The sequence below is a fragment of the Carlito syrichta genome, unplaced genomic scaffold (assembly GCF_000164805.1).
Source record: "Carlito syrichta isolate Samal-C Ts95f unplaced genomic scaffold, Tarsius_syrichta-2.0.1 Scaffold315355, whole genome shotgun sequence".
NCBI lineage: Eukaryota > Metazoa > Chordata > Mammalia > Primates > Tarsiidae > Carlito > Carlito syrichta.
The window spans coordinates 125,265-139,158 of record NW_007259451.1 but is presented as its reverse complement, the minus strand read 5'-3'; the positions used below and the strand labels follow the sequence as shown (position 1 = coordinate 139,158).

General features: G+C 42.7%; 1 protein-coding gene across 1 annotated transcript in view; it reads right to left on the bottom strand.

The window, feature by feature from the left end:
• MYO5C (myosin VC) overlaps positions 1-13,894 on the bottom strand; it is a 98,516-nt gene that overhangs the window by 14,122 nt on the left and 70,500 nt on the right. Inside the window, exons 32-35 of the mRNA XM_008072580.2 lie at positions 10,316-10,403; positions 8,879-8,977; positions 7,409-7,563; positions 3,086-3,175 (exon numbers count right to left, since the gene is read on the bottom strand). Coding sequence (XP_008070771.1) covers positions 3,086-3,175; positions 7,409-7,563; positions 8,879-8,977; positions 10,316-10,403 — 432 coding nt within the window. The remainder of the gene's footprint in view (positions 1-3,085; positions 3,176-7,408; positions 7,564-8,878; positions 8,978-10,315; positions 10,404-13,894) is intronic.

Below are 13,894 nucleotides of genomic sequence, written 5' to 3'. Positions count from 1 at the left end.
TCACCTCAGCCTCCCAAAGGCGTGGGATTACAGGCTGAGCCACTGAGCCCGGCTTCAAATGAGTTCTTGATGCTTGGAATAGCATTTTCTTTTTCTTTCTTTCTCTCTTTCTCTCTCTCTCTCTCTCTCTCTCTCTTTCTCTCTCTCTTTCTCTCTTTCTCTTTCTGTCTCTTTCTTTCTCTCTCTCTCTCTTTCTTTCTTTCTCTCTTTCTCTCTCTATTTCTTTCTCTCTCTCTCTCTCTTTCTTTCTCTCTCTCTCCCTCCCCCTCCCCCTCTCCCTCTCTCTCTCTTTTTCTTTCTTGAGACACTGCCTTGCTCTGTTGCCCAGACTGGAGTGCAATGGTATGATCATAGCTAAATGCAGCCCTGAATGCCTGGGCTCAAGTGATTCTCCTGCCTTAGCCTCTCAATTAGCTAGGACTACAAATATATAACAGTATGCCCTGCTAATTTTTTATTTTTATTTTTTAGAAATGGGTCCTGCTATGTTGCCCAGGCTGGTCTCCTGGCCTCAAGCAATCCTCCCACCTCAGCTTCCTAAAGTGCTTGGATTATAGGCATGAGCCATTGTGCCCAGCCCCATTTACTTTCTTTTTTTTTCTCTTTTTCGAATTGGAGTCTCACTCTGTTGCCCAGACTGGAGTGCAGTGGCCGCTCCTGGCCACCACAGCCTCGACCTGCTGGGCTCCGGCGATCCTTCCGCCTCAGCCCTCCGAGTAGCCGGAATTACAGGCATGCGCTACCACGCCCGGCTGATTTTTTGATTTATTGTAGAGATGAGCTCTCGCTGCCCAGGCTGGTCTCGAACCCGCGGGCTCAGTCAATCCACTCACCTCAGTCTCCCAAAGGTGCGGGATTACAGGCTGAGCCACCGAGCCTGTTTCCCCATTTACTTTCTATAAGAAAAAATAAGCACTGATTTCCTGTATGACTTAAGTCTATCATACTGTCACGTACTGCTCATTCCCTTACAAACATCAGCCCCAGAACCTATAGACTAAGTGGAAAACAACTCCCATGGGAGCTCATAGAAAAAACAAAAATAAACAAAAACTACAGAGGACCCAAGGAAACAAACTGCTGTAAGAGGTCAATAGATGCAATAAATGAGATTCATAACCTTAAAACTACAGAGCCTAGACCAATCTGAAATATTTTTAAATGTCTGTTATGGATTGGCATTTGTGTCTTCCTAAAATTCATATGTTGAAGCCCTAATTCCCAGTGTGGCTATATTTGGACATGGGATCTCTAAAAAGTAATTAAGGTTAAATGAGCTCATAAGGGAGGGGTGTTGATCCAATAGTGTCCTTGTAAGAAGAGACACTAGAGACAGCTAGTCTCTCTTGAGAGGCTAAGGCAGGAGAATCACTTGAGCCCAGGCATTCAGGGCTGCATTTAGCTATGCACTCTCTCTTCTTCCCTTTCTCTCCTCATCCCCATGCACCCAGGGAAAGTCATGTAAAGACACAGAGAGAAGGTGGCTGTCAGCAAGCCAGGAAGAGAGCCCTCACCAGGAACCAACCATTCTGGCACCCTGATCTTGGGTATCCAGCCTCTAGAACTGTGGGAAAATCAATCTGTTGTTTAAGCCACCGGTGTGTAGTAGTTTGCTATAGTTAACTGAGCAAACTGGTACAATATGTTTAAAAAGTTCAAAGCTGGGCTCGGTGGCTCAGCCTGTAATCCCGCGCCTTTGGGAGGCTGAGGTGAGTGGATTGCCTAAGCCCGGAGGTTCGAGACCCGCCTGGGCAGCGAGACCTCATCTCTACAATAAATCAAAAAATCAGCCGGGCGTGGTGGCGCATGCCTGTAATTCCGGCTACTTGGCAGGCTGAGGCGGAAGGATCGCCGGAGCCCAGCAGGTCCAGGCTGCGGTGGCCGGACTGGCCACTGCACTCCAGTCTGGGTGACAGAGTGAGACTCCAACTCAAAATAAATAAATAAATAAATAAATAAATAAATAGTTCAAAGAGATAAAAGAAAAAGAAAACATTGAGTGGGACATTATGATAAGAGGCAGAGGTAAAAAAGAACAAGAGAAATTTTAGAAATAAAAATATGGTAACTGAAAAAACACTCAGGGAAAATAACACTTTATACATTATTGAAGGGGGCAAAGAAAGAATCATAAAATATGAATAATATGCACGTCTGTTAATGTCTCACAATGCCAGTTTGTCTTAAATGGACCAGTCTGTGCCTTCCTCTGTTTTGGTACTCTTTTTAGTCAGAGGTTGGATTTTCTTTACTTACTTCTCCTTTTGTTTTATAGTAAGAGTCAGATTATTGTTATATTTTATTTTACCTTCTTTCTACTGGGACAACTGGCTATCCACATGGAAGAAGATATGAGATCATTACTTCACACATCAATCTGAGATAGATAAATAAAGACACCAGTTTTGGATAGGTAAAAACATAATTAATTGTGAACTCTAAAAACTTAGGCAAGAATATCTTCATGATCTCAGGGTAGGGAAGAGTTTCTTGAGCAAGACACAAGTCACAAGATAATAGAATTGATAGATTTAAGCATATCAACCATTTTCGAAAGCCCTGAAAAATCTAAAAGCCACTCGGCGATTTTAGTTCAGTGAAATTTTTCTCTGTGAGTACTTGAAGGTAGATAACTCATTTACAACATCAGCTCCCTGGAAGCAGAATCAGCATGACAAAGGAAATATATTTACAGATTATGGAGGAATGATCAGAATCTTATAGAAAGAACAACTATGAAGAAATAGGCATATTGAACTAAGAGCTATATTTTAGAGTCCTAACACTAAAAATTTAACAGGCAGAAGGAAATTTAAAATTAATTTAATCTTCTATTGATTTAAATCAATACCAAAACAGAGGAAGGCTTCTTCTAGAAGTCTCCTGCCTGTGGTGTATATCCAGGAGTTCAACAGGTAATGTGCAGTTGGTCTCCTGGGTGAGGAGGAACCAGAAAGCCAGTGGGAACAGAGACTGTACCTGGAGCTGAGTGTCCTGATACCTAACCCCTCTGGCAAGCTCTGGTTCATGAGGAGGTTACAGACTGGCCATCAGCACAAAACACAAGGCTGGCAAGTGTCCCTACCTCTTCTCCACTGTACTGCTTCAGGCAATTGAGGAAATGACAAGTATTGGAAAGCCAAAAGGACAGCATCTCGAAGTCTTCTAAATGTTCCTTTAAAAAAATAAGAAAAGACAAAATTGGACTTAGTGACTACCCATGTCTCTGAGCATCTTACCTGCCTGGTTAACTTGCAATTTTGACCACAATTAATTTTTCTTTTATTCACTAAAGCCTTTATCTGATTTTTACTATAATGCCAAGAACTTATATTTACATAGTAGGTCACAGTTTGCAACATGTTTCTGTACAGGTTATATCATTTGTAATGAAGCTTGAAGCAGGCACTGCAGGAATGTATGAGAAATGCAAGTTTTGCTTCTTGCTCTCCAAAGCTCACATTCTGGCTGGGAAGACAGATATGGAGGACACAGTTATGTAGGTGGTCAAGTGCCCAAATGATAGGCATGGACGTACTACCAAGGCTTAGAGAACAGAGAGATGATGGAGAAGCAGGGCAGCTGAGAAAATCTACCCCCTGAAGAAAAGGGGTGGAAAGACAAGAGTTCAGGACCTAGGACTGTTGAGAGAACACCTCCATTTCTGGGGCATGAAGAAGAGGAACAAGCTAAGAAGCCAGAGGCACAATAATTAGAGGGGAAAGAAGAAAACAGGGAAAATCCTGGGCTTTGAAAGTCTAGGAAGGTAGGTTTCGAGAAGGTGGTGCTAATGCTTCAGGCAGCTTAAGGAGAATAAAAATTAAAGAAATACCACAGGTTTTATCAAGAGGAAATACTGGCAATCTTTCCATAGAGTGATAGGGTAGAAGTCAGACTGCAGAGTGAACAGAGAATTGAAGGACAGCATTAGTTTAAGCAAATTGGCAGTTTGGGGTCAGGAAGGAAAGGAACAGTGGCTGAAGAGGGGGCCTGAGCCATCGGCATTGCTCTAACTGTTGCCTGCCAGAACTGGGGAGGGAACAGATCCTGGGCATGTGTACAGACAGAGGGAGGAAGCCATGGAGAAGCTGAAGCTGATGATGCCGGTGCGAGAGAGTTTCATACTCCTTATGCCATCCATCTTTTGGTTTATAAATATTTAGCCAAACATTCCAGAGCAACAAGATGAGGCAAATACTGTGTGCCTATGTCTAGAACACAATGCCAGTTCGTTTTATCTTAAGAAAACCTAATTTATAAAAATATGGACAGGGGAAACATCAGTTTATGGAAGCCTCTTCCAAAAACATTCTGGTGGCTCCCATGAAGACAGTGACTATAAAGTATCCAGCACTGGCCGGGCTTGGTGGCTCAGCCTGTAATCCCGCGCTTTGGGAGGCCGAGGTGAGTGGATTGCCTGAGCCCGCGGGTTTGAGACCTGCCTGGGCAACTTGGCAAGACCTCATCTCTACAATAAATCAAAAAAAACAAAACAAAACAAAACTAGCCAGCCGTAGTAGTGCGTGCCTGTAGTTCCAGCTATTTGGAAGGCTGGGTGGAAGGATAGCTGGAGCCTAGCAATTCGAGGCTGCGGTGGCTGGGAGCGTGCCACTGCACTCCAGTCTGGACAACAGAGTGAGACTTCAACTAAAAAAAAAAAAAAGTATCCAGCACCAAACAAATGCTAATTTTCTGCTCCTGACGCCAGATAAATAATGAACTCTTAGTACCAATTATTTGTTGGGGGAGAAGAAAGTGACCATACGTAAATGACATTTCATAAATATACTGTTTTTATTCTTTCATCGTTCTAGAGTGTTTAAACTAGGATTTAATTTCTCATGGCTCTTCTAAAATACATATGAGAGGGGACTCCAAAAAACCAGGAATTTATTTATAAAAAATTGTGTATTTATTGTGTTTAAACTGCAGTCACTTCAAAGTACTCTCTGTGTGATACAATACAACTATGTAAATGCTTTTTCCACTGCTCAAAACAGTTTTTAAACATGTCAGTTTTAATTTTTTAGTACTCTGCCATTTTCTGTTTCACCTCTTCCACATGGGAAATACATTTTCCTTTGAGAGCTTTTTTCATCCAGGGAAACAACAAAAAAAAGTCACTTGGGGCAGGGCCAGGTTAACAGGGAGGGTGGTGTAGGCAGGTGCACTCATATCCACCCATCATGAAATGGGCAACACAGTGAAAGAATCTCCAAAAAATATGAACTGAAGCTGAACGCAGCCTCTCACAATGCTAGCTGGTACATTGATGCTAATGGGTTCCTAGAACATTTACCTATAGGAAGAGGCCTGTACTACAAGGGACTCGCCCTCCAAAAGGTAACTCCAGTTTTTTGGGGGTCTTCGCTTGTATTTTACAAATAGTGAGGCAGGCTCTCCTCCAACTAAAAATTCAAATATATCCTTCTATCCTAATATGAAACATTGCTTTCCTTTAGGAGGGGCATGAAAAATACTGGATCTATATTTTATTGTTCCCATCCCATGTGGATCAATACATTATGGTACCCGAAAACTTGGACTTCTGAACATAACAGCAAATTGGATGGTCACTTCCTAGAGGGAGAGAAAGGAGGTTTGGTACTAACTTGTTTACTGTGGCTAATGGAATTTTCATACCCAGAACAGTGCAAAGTCTACTTGGTGACTTCTGATATACACATTATGCACAAGTGGTCTGTCTGTGTCCTATAATGGGTTCCCTCACACTCAGTGGTAAACTGCTGGCTGTCTGCTTGCCCAATAATTCCAATGAGGACAATGTCCTAGGGAATGGCAAACAGTAAGTTAGAAAGAACATGGGTGCCTGCGTGACCATGTGGAGTAGAATCACCTTCCGACCTGGATGACTCATTAAAAAACTGCTACAAACAAAGAAAACTCTTCCATCTTCTTTAAGACACTGTATATTTGGGGGCAGGGAGGTGGTAGGAGCTTAGCCTTACTAAGTAACACACAGCTCATCTTTATTTGTACACTGGGAATAAAAATACATAATGTAGTTTTAGGAGGAAAAATTATATAATTGTGAAGGGAAGAAATGAGTAATTTTTCACTCCTTCCTATTTTTCATTATTCCACGTTACACCAATAGAAAATACGAGGAGGGACCCAAAAAAACTTGGGATTATTTTTTGGAGTGCAGACCCCTTGCAGTACAGGCATCCCCACTATGTAAGTGTTCTAGGAACTCATGGGCATCAATGTACCAGCTAGCATTGTTGTGAGAGGCTGCGTTTGGTTTTGGTGAGTTTTATTTTTTGAGATTCTTTCAATGTGTCTGTCCACGGGTGATTTATGAGCACACCTGCCCACACTACACTGAGTGTTCAGTAGTTTTTGACCCAAAATAGTATGACCCCCCATGCTCCACTCTACTTGTTAGCCTAGTCTTGTCCCCAGCGACTTTTTTTGGTTTCTCCAGATGAAAAATTCCTCAAAGAAAAATGTTTTGCCCACGTGGAAGAGGTGAAACAAAAACCAGCAGAAGCCCTAAAAGGCATCCACATCGACTAGTTCAAAAACTGCATTGTGAAGGGGGGGACCAAAGGAAGGGCCAAACGTGACCTGTACAACGACCACTTAAGTACCTAACCCTGAATTGTACACCACACCTTTAAAATAAAACAACAGCAAACTGTTTTGAACAGTGGAGAAAGCATCTCAATAGGTGTATTGCATCAGATGGAGAGTACTTTGAAGGTGACTGAAGTTTGAACATGTAAGAAAACATAATTTTTTAGCCGGGCTCGGTGGCTCAGCCTGTAATCCTGCGCCTTTGGGAGGCTGAGGTGAGTGGATTGCCTGAGCCCGTGGGTTTGAGACCCGCCTGGGCAGGTGAGACCTCATCTCTACAATAAATAAAAAAATCAGCCGGGTGTGGTAGCACGCGCCTGTAGTTCCAGCTACTCGGAAGGCTGAGGCGGAAGGATCGCCGGAGCCCAGCAGGTCGAGGCTGCGGTGGCCGGGAGTGGCCATTGCACTCCAGTCTGGGCGACAGAGTGAGACTCCAACTCAATAAAAAAAAAAAAAAAAAAAAGAAAACATAATTTTTATAGGTAAATTTCATTGTTGGGGTCCCCCCTCATATGTCCCTCACAGCTAGTAATCTCATACTCTTTAAGGATAGAAGTGGTAAAGGGAGTGACTACCAGGCTGCAGTCTTGTCGGTAAGTTTTTGAGGGCTATGGCAGATCCTTGTCCACTTGTCCTTCCTTACCAGCCTGACTTCTTTCGCTAGTCTGACCTCAAACTGGTTTGAGGAATCATGTGGCTCCCCAGAGACTGGAGGCCAAAACTAGGCAAAGAATGTACCCTGAGAATTCCCACAGGTATTCCTAAAGTAGATATAATACCAAGGACCAATGTCAAAGGCATTCCTTACCTTAACCACCTGCTTGATGCCATTAATGGTGCTGTTCATGAGGGACTTGAGCATGTTGGCATCATTTAGAGAGTCTGCATAGCGGACACACATGAACAGGATGTGAGCCGGCAGCCCAGGGATCATGTTCACCACCACACCACGGGGCTTCAAGTCTGGAGCAGAGAGAGCCAATGAGGGTTACAGCTGACAGGTCCCCTCTTCTCCTAAGGAAACTCTGACTAGAGGGGGCATGAGAGTGTTTACTTTCCTGTACTTGATGCAGTGTCTAAATTCATAGAGATTTCTTTTCTCTTTGAGGAATTTGTCCAATCCCTTTCTTGGTTAAAAACGCATAGGTACCCCATGCTCCTCTTACTCCTCATGTTTACAAAATGTTTACAAAACACATTCTCTTTTTTAAAAGGCTGAGTAAGAGACAGAATTTGCATTTTTCCCTGGTGTGGAGGCCCTGGGTTTTCAGATCCCAAATGGGAGAAAAACACCCCAGTTCCATGCAGTCCTACCCCAGCCTCTTTGATGAGGATGGGGCACAATGTCAAGAATCATACGAAGCTGCCTGACCAGGGAAAGTAGGTGCACAACAGCGTTGCAGAAACCTAGCTGGCCCAGGGCAGAAGAGAATGGAAGAGGTGGAGTGGGCATGAAGGGAAGAGAAGCTTTAGAGAACAAGATTCGGAAACAAGGACCTCCTCATGGCTGCAGGAAGACAGAGGAACGAAGAAGAGGCCCCCATCACTGTGCACCATAAGGGTAGGAAAGGAAAGGTGCTCACTAATCTGACAGATCACTCAGCAGAAGAGAAAGGAAGATGATATATAGGCTTTTTGTCTCAAGATCTTGGGACCAGCTGATGGGAAGGCAGATTTTCTCCCTCTCCCTAGAAATCCATGTGGAAGGTCATGGTGAAGACAGTGCAGTAAGATTGGTCCTAAGATCACTAACTCTTGAGCATGTGCACTGGAAATGAGGTGTGGCTGGAAGCCCTATCACATTTCTTGCAAATACATTTCTCAGCAAAAATCAAGTGGAACACAGAGCCACAATGTCTCCATTCTGGTTCCTGGGCTGAGACACAAAGATGAGTTGATGTATCACTCCTACCCTGACCTTATAGCTAGACTTGGGAAAATTAGACTGAGTACCATTTTGGTCCATAGAGCACACTTGGCAACATCTAAAGACTTTTTTTTTTTATTGTCATGACCAGTTTTACTGTCATGCTACTGCTGGCTTCTAGTGAGAAGAAGTCAAGTATGCTGCTCAGTATCCTACAGTGCACAGCTCCCCACCTCACCCCCACCACAACAAAGAGTCATCTGGTCAGTAGCCCTGAAGTTGAGAACCTAGGGAAAGAAGTGATGGAAGAAGAGCGAGAAGAGAAGGGATTGCCCTGCCCAGGACTTTGACACTGACTGATGAGCTAGTTCTCAATAAAAAGCAAAAATGTAGAGTTTCAGGTTTCACTACCAAGAATGAGGTTCTGAATGAGCTTGGCCTCATCTTCTGTCTTGTATTCCAGCATTCCAAGGTACTCTCTGGGTCCTGAGGATAAGTGCACGTCATTGGCTGCAGACAGAGGCAAGCGACCAGTTAAATACTCAAAAACAACTTTCACGAGTTTCATAATGAAAATACCCTATCTCTTTCTACCCCCATTCTGGCTGGTTTGCACATGAACTTCTGTAGCTTTCAGATACATTAAAACTTTACTGTATCCAAAGAATTTCTTCTAGTAGTGATTCCTATCTGTGAGTAATCAGTGAATATAATTTCTGCTGCAAAGGCTGAGTTATCCTTAAGAAAATTCTTATGAGTGCCTGATATGTTTCTAGCACAAGGGGAATAGGAGAGAAATCCAAGATGTTGCCCTGTCTTCAAGATGCTGATGCTACAGTGAAAGCAGCAAGACTCATGAAATATTTGGTGTGCAAAGTACCAATGTATATAATCCTGACTAAGAGAGCTGTACTGGTTTCCTATGGCCACTCTAACAAGTTACCACAAACTTAGTGGTTTAAAACAATACAAATTTTTAATCTTACAGTTCTGGAGTTCAGAAGTCTGAAAGCTGAGTCAGCCTGGTGAATGGTGGTTCATTCATTCCTCCCAACAGTGGGGACACGATGGGGGCTGGGAAGGACAGACCTGGATCCTGCTCTCACGGGCCAGATTGCCATTTGTCTTGTACTATGGAAGGGGAAAGAACCCCAGACTGGTCTTGGACATTTCAAATTTGAGGTGAGAGTTGGATAAATAAGAAGAAAAGAGCACTTCAAAGAAGTGAACATAGAAAAAGGAACAGGGAGTTGAAGACACTGCCTTGGCAAGGAAGGCTGGGAGCAAGAGGGAAATGTAACAAAGAACAAGAGTGAAGAATATGAGATGGGAGTAGAAGATAGACAGAGTTTAGTGACTCAGGGCAGAAGGGGGAAAGAAAGACTCAGCGTCCTTTCTTTCACAGGGGCTCATAAGAACACTTTATATGTGAAATGCAGCCCATGTTCAGGATGTCTGGCTTCTTAGTTCTCTACTTTTCTCTTCTAGTTGAAATTGGGTTATACTTATTGATCCTGTATATGTAACAGGGAGAGAAGATAAATTTTAAAGTAGTAAATTTTGAAACTTGTTCACAATTTCCTTTTTAAAGAGGGGGAACTAATAGAGAAAGAGGTTAAAAGTATTCATTATAGGATGTCCCTTGCAAGTACATGAGTATATCCGGTACCACCTGAGGGGAAATGAGCTGAGGGGCATTAGCCCATCACTAGATCCAAATCCCACCAGTTGAGAATTTATTCCTTTGGGTTTCATAGGTTTTGGGCTAGATAGAAAATAGACACATGCATGCATGTTGACCTCAGCTCAAACGTGAAAGAATAAGAAAGTGAATATCATTTCTCCTACTTTTTTCAATTGTCTTGGTTAGAGTCTTGACTTGATCTTGTAGCTTTTTAATCACTCTGTCTTTCATGTCTAATTCTTCTTCAAGATTCTTTGGTAATAAGAAAAAAGAATATTAACTTAGAAACATTTGAATGTCCTTTTTGGGTAACAGCTTTACTGAACTCTAATAAACATACCATACAATTCACCCATTCACAGTGCAAAACTCAGTGGTTTTGGGTATAGTCAGAGTTGTACTACAATCATCTTTGTCTAATTCCAGAACATTTCTTTACCCCTAAAAGAAAACTGTAACCGTTAGCTGTCACTTTCTAGTTCCCTATTCCCTTCCAACCCCTGGCAACCACTCATCTACTTTTTGTCTCTCTTCTGAACATCTTATATAAATAGGTGGTTTTTTGTGCCTGGCTTCTTTCACTTAGCACAAGGTTTTTCAAGTTTATCTATGCTGTAGTATGTATTAGTATTTCATCCTTTTTTTTTTTTTGAGTCAGAGTCTTACTCTGCCACTCAGGCTGGGAGTACAGTGGCATGATCACGGCTCACCGCAGTCTCAACCTCCTGAACTCAGATGATCTTTCTGTCTCAACCTCCTGGGTAGCTGGGACTACAGGCATGTGCCACCATACCTGGCTAATTTTTAAATTTTCTGTAGAGACAAGGTCTTGCTATTTGGCTAGGCTGGTCTCAAACTCCTGGGTTAAAGGGATCCTTTTACCTTGGCCTCCCAAAATACCGAGATTATAGGTGTAAGCCACCATGCTCAGACTTTCATACATTTTTATGGCTGAATAATATTCTATTGTACAAATATACCATATTTGTCTTGACCTTGTCCCCCCTTACTATAAACTAATGCCATCAAACAGAATTTAAAAATTTGAGTATGGGAAAATAGGCTTTCTAGATGTCAGAAGCTGGAGCCAGATAAACTGTCCAGAGATTTGGGCTCTGGTTTTTGCTTTTCCTTCTGATAAGGAAGTGGCCTTGCCCATGGTGAGTTTGGCTCAAGAACCAGGAGAGTCTTGGATACCTAGAAATATTTCCTATAAAGAACAGAGAGTGTTTAGGTTCTTCCTGAAATCTGAGCGTTTGACATAGAAAGAATTTAGGCTTCTCTGACCCAGCAAGACCCACCATGCAGAGTCACTATAACTGTGTACCTCTGGGGACTCTTGGGGTTGAGGGACATTGTGCTGTTTCTACTCTGTGTGGCCACCTTTCTCCTTGACGCCATTCTGTGTTCCTGGCAAGACACGTTAGGAATATTACTGATCTTATGATCTTATAAGTGGAGGTGTGAGTGTAGTTTCTTTCTTCCAAGGTGAGCTCATCTTATAACACATCTAGTCAGAAAGTCACATGTTAACCCATAACCTAGAAGAAACCTGTTCACATTTTATTTATACCTTTTTTCTACTATGACACATACATATTGTTATAAAATTGGAATCATACTGCATGCAAAGTTTTAAATTCTGTATGTTTTTCTAATTACATTGCAGACATTTTCCCATGTTGTTGATAACATACCCAAACCATCAATTTAATGGCTAAGTCATTTAACCTGTCCCCTATTATTAGACATCCATTTTTTTCTCTTCCTTCCTTCCCACCTTATGATCAATAATAATACTATGATGAGCACTTTGAACAAAAATTTTGGTCCACATATCTGAGTATTTACTTAGGATAGAAACTTACAAGTTGCATTACTGAGTTAAAGGGAATGTGCTTTTCAAAGGTACATGCTATTTGCCTTCAAATCACCCCTCAAAAAAGTTGACATCAATTTATATTTCCAGCAAACATGTATGACAGTACCCATTTCAAGATGTTCTCTCTGGCAGCATAAGAGCTCTACTAATATGACAAGCAAAAATAATATCTAAATTTAACTTTGAATTTCTTTGATAAGTAGTGAGATGATTACTGAAAGTTTTTTCATTTTTCTGAGTTGGAGTTTCACTCTGTTGCCCAGACTGGAGTACAGTGGCATGCTCGTAGCCACCACAGCCTCGATCTGCAGGGCTCAGGCAATCCTTCCACCTCAGCCTTCTAAGCAGCTGGAACTAAAGACATATGCCACTATACACGGCCAATTTTTTGGATTTATTATACAGACGAGGTCTCGCCAAGTTGCCCAGGCTGGTCTTGAACCCCTGGGCTCAGGCAATCACCTTGCCTCTGCCTCTCAAAGTGATTACAGGTGTGAGCCACTGTGCCTGGATCATTTTTTTGTTTTATTAAATAAGAATTTTCTGGGGAGATAGGACTTAAATGGCCAATGAGAAGCTACTAAAGTGTGTTTCTCCCATGGAGTGAACCAAAATAGAGAGATTTCCTCAATACGCAGAGGAAGGAGACTCCATGACACACCAGAGAATCAAGATCTATACAGTGCAAAGAAAAGAAACATCGATCAGTCTGGCTCAGAACTAGCCAGACTTGTCCAAATCACCACACAAACCACAGGCAGCCTGCAGATGCAGTGGAGAAGGTGAGTGAGGGGAATTCAGTCTCTTGCCACAGACTTTGTAGGCCCTCTGAGCCTCAAGGCACTACGGTCCTTCACAAGAAACTGCCTTACACACACCATGCTCTGCTGAATCCTATGAGGAGTGGAAAAAAAAAAAGCCGAGTGGCTCCAGCAGCCATTTTCCAGGAACTAAACCCTTGCTGTTGGCTGTTTTCTAGTTGGTCTGGGAGGGAACATGAAGACCTGATGGCTTTCATTTGCCCTGAAGGCAAATTCTGCCACAATAGACAATTCCTGACTGGGTTAAGCTCTTGTGAGAAGACCCAGGGTGACTGGCTGTAATTTTACATTCTGAATGCAGACTTCCTGAGGCTTAAGGCAGGAACCCCACAGAAACCCCACAGTTCTCTCATGAACTCTTTTGTGCAGTCTCTGAACAACACAGCAGCATTACCCCAGTGGCCAGAGACTCCTTCCCAATCCTCACTGGGGTAGCCAACAGTGCACATAGGTGGAGAGCTTGAGTACTTCCTACTCCCCCCGCCACACCTCTCTTGAGGACTCAGAACAGACAGAGAACTTGGGTAGTCCACATAGCCCTGCCTACTGCCTAGGTCAGCTGGACACTTCCTCAGGCAACACAGGCCAAGAAGAAGCCCACAGTCAATCCTGTAAACCTCATCTCTCGGCTGAAGGACTGACACAGTCTATTACATCTGATATAATACCTCAGCTTTTGGGTACGTCTGATCCCAGACTCCAACTAACACCACTATCCAAGCCACCCTGGCCACTCAGTATTCCTTGAGTCTGTACAGATACCCAGCACAGCATGACCACCGCTGGCAATTGAGAAACCATCCACACCAAGAAGGCTGTATATAAAGAGAAACCTACAGTGCCTATGCCAGCCACATGCCAACCTCAAATAAGAAGAAATAGTCTACCCAAATGAGAATGAAGCAGAACAATAATTCTGACAAAACAAAATCAAAAAAAGAGTTCTTAAAAATCTTCAAAAGACCACACTAACTCTTCAGCAGAGGACCCTAATCAAAATTAAATCTTTGAAATGCCAGAGAATTAAAAAAGTTGATTAT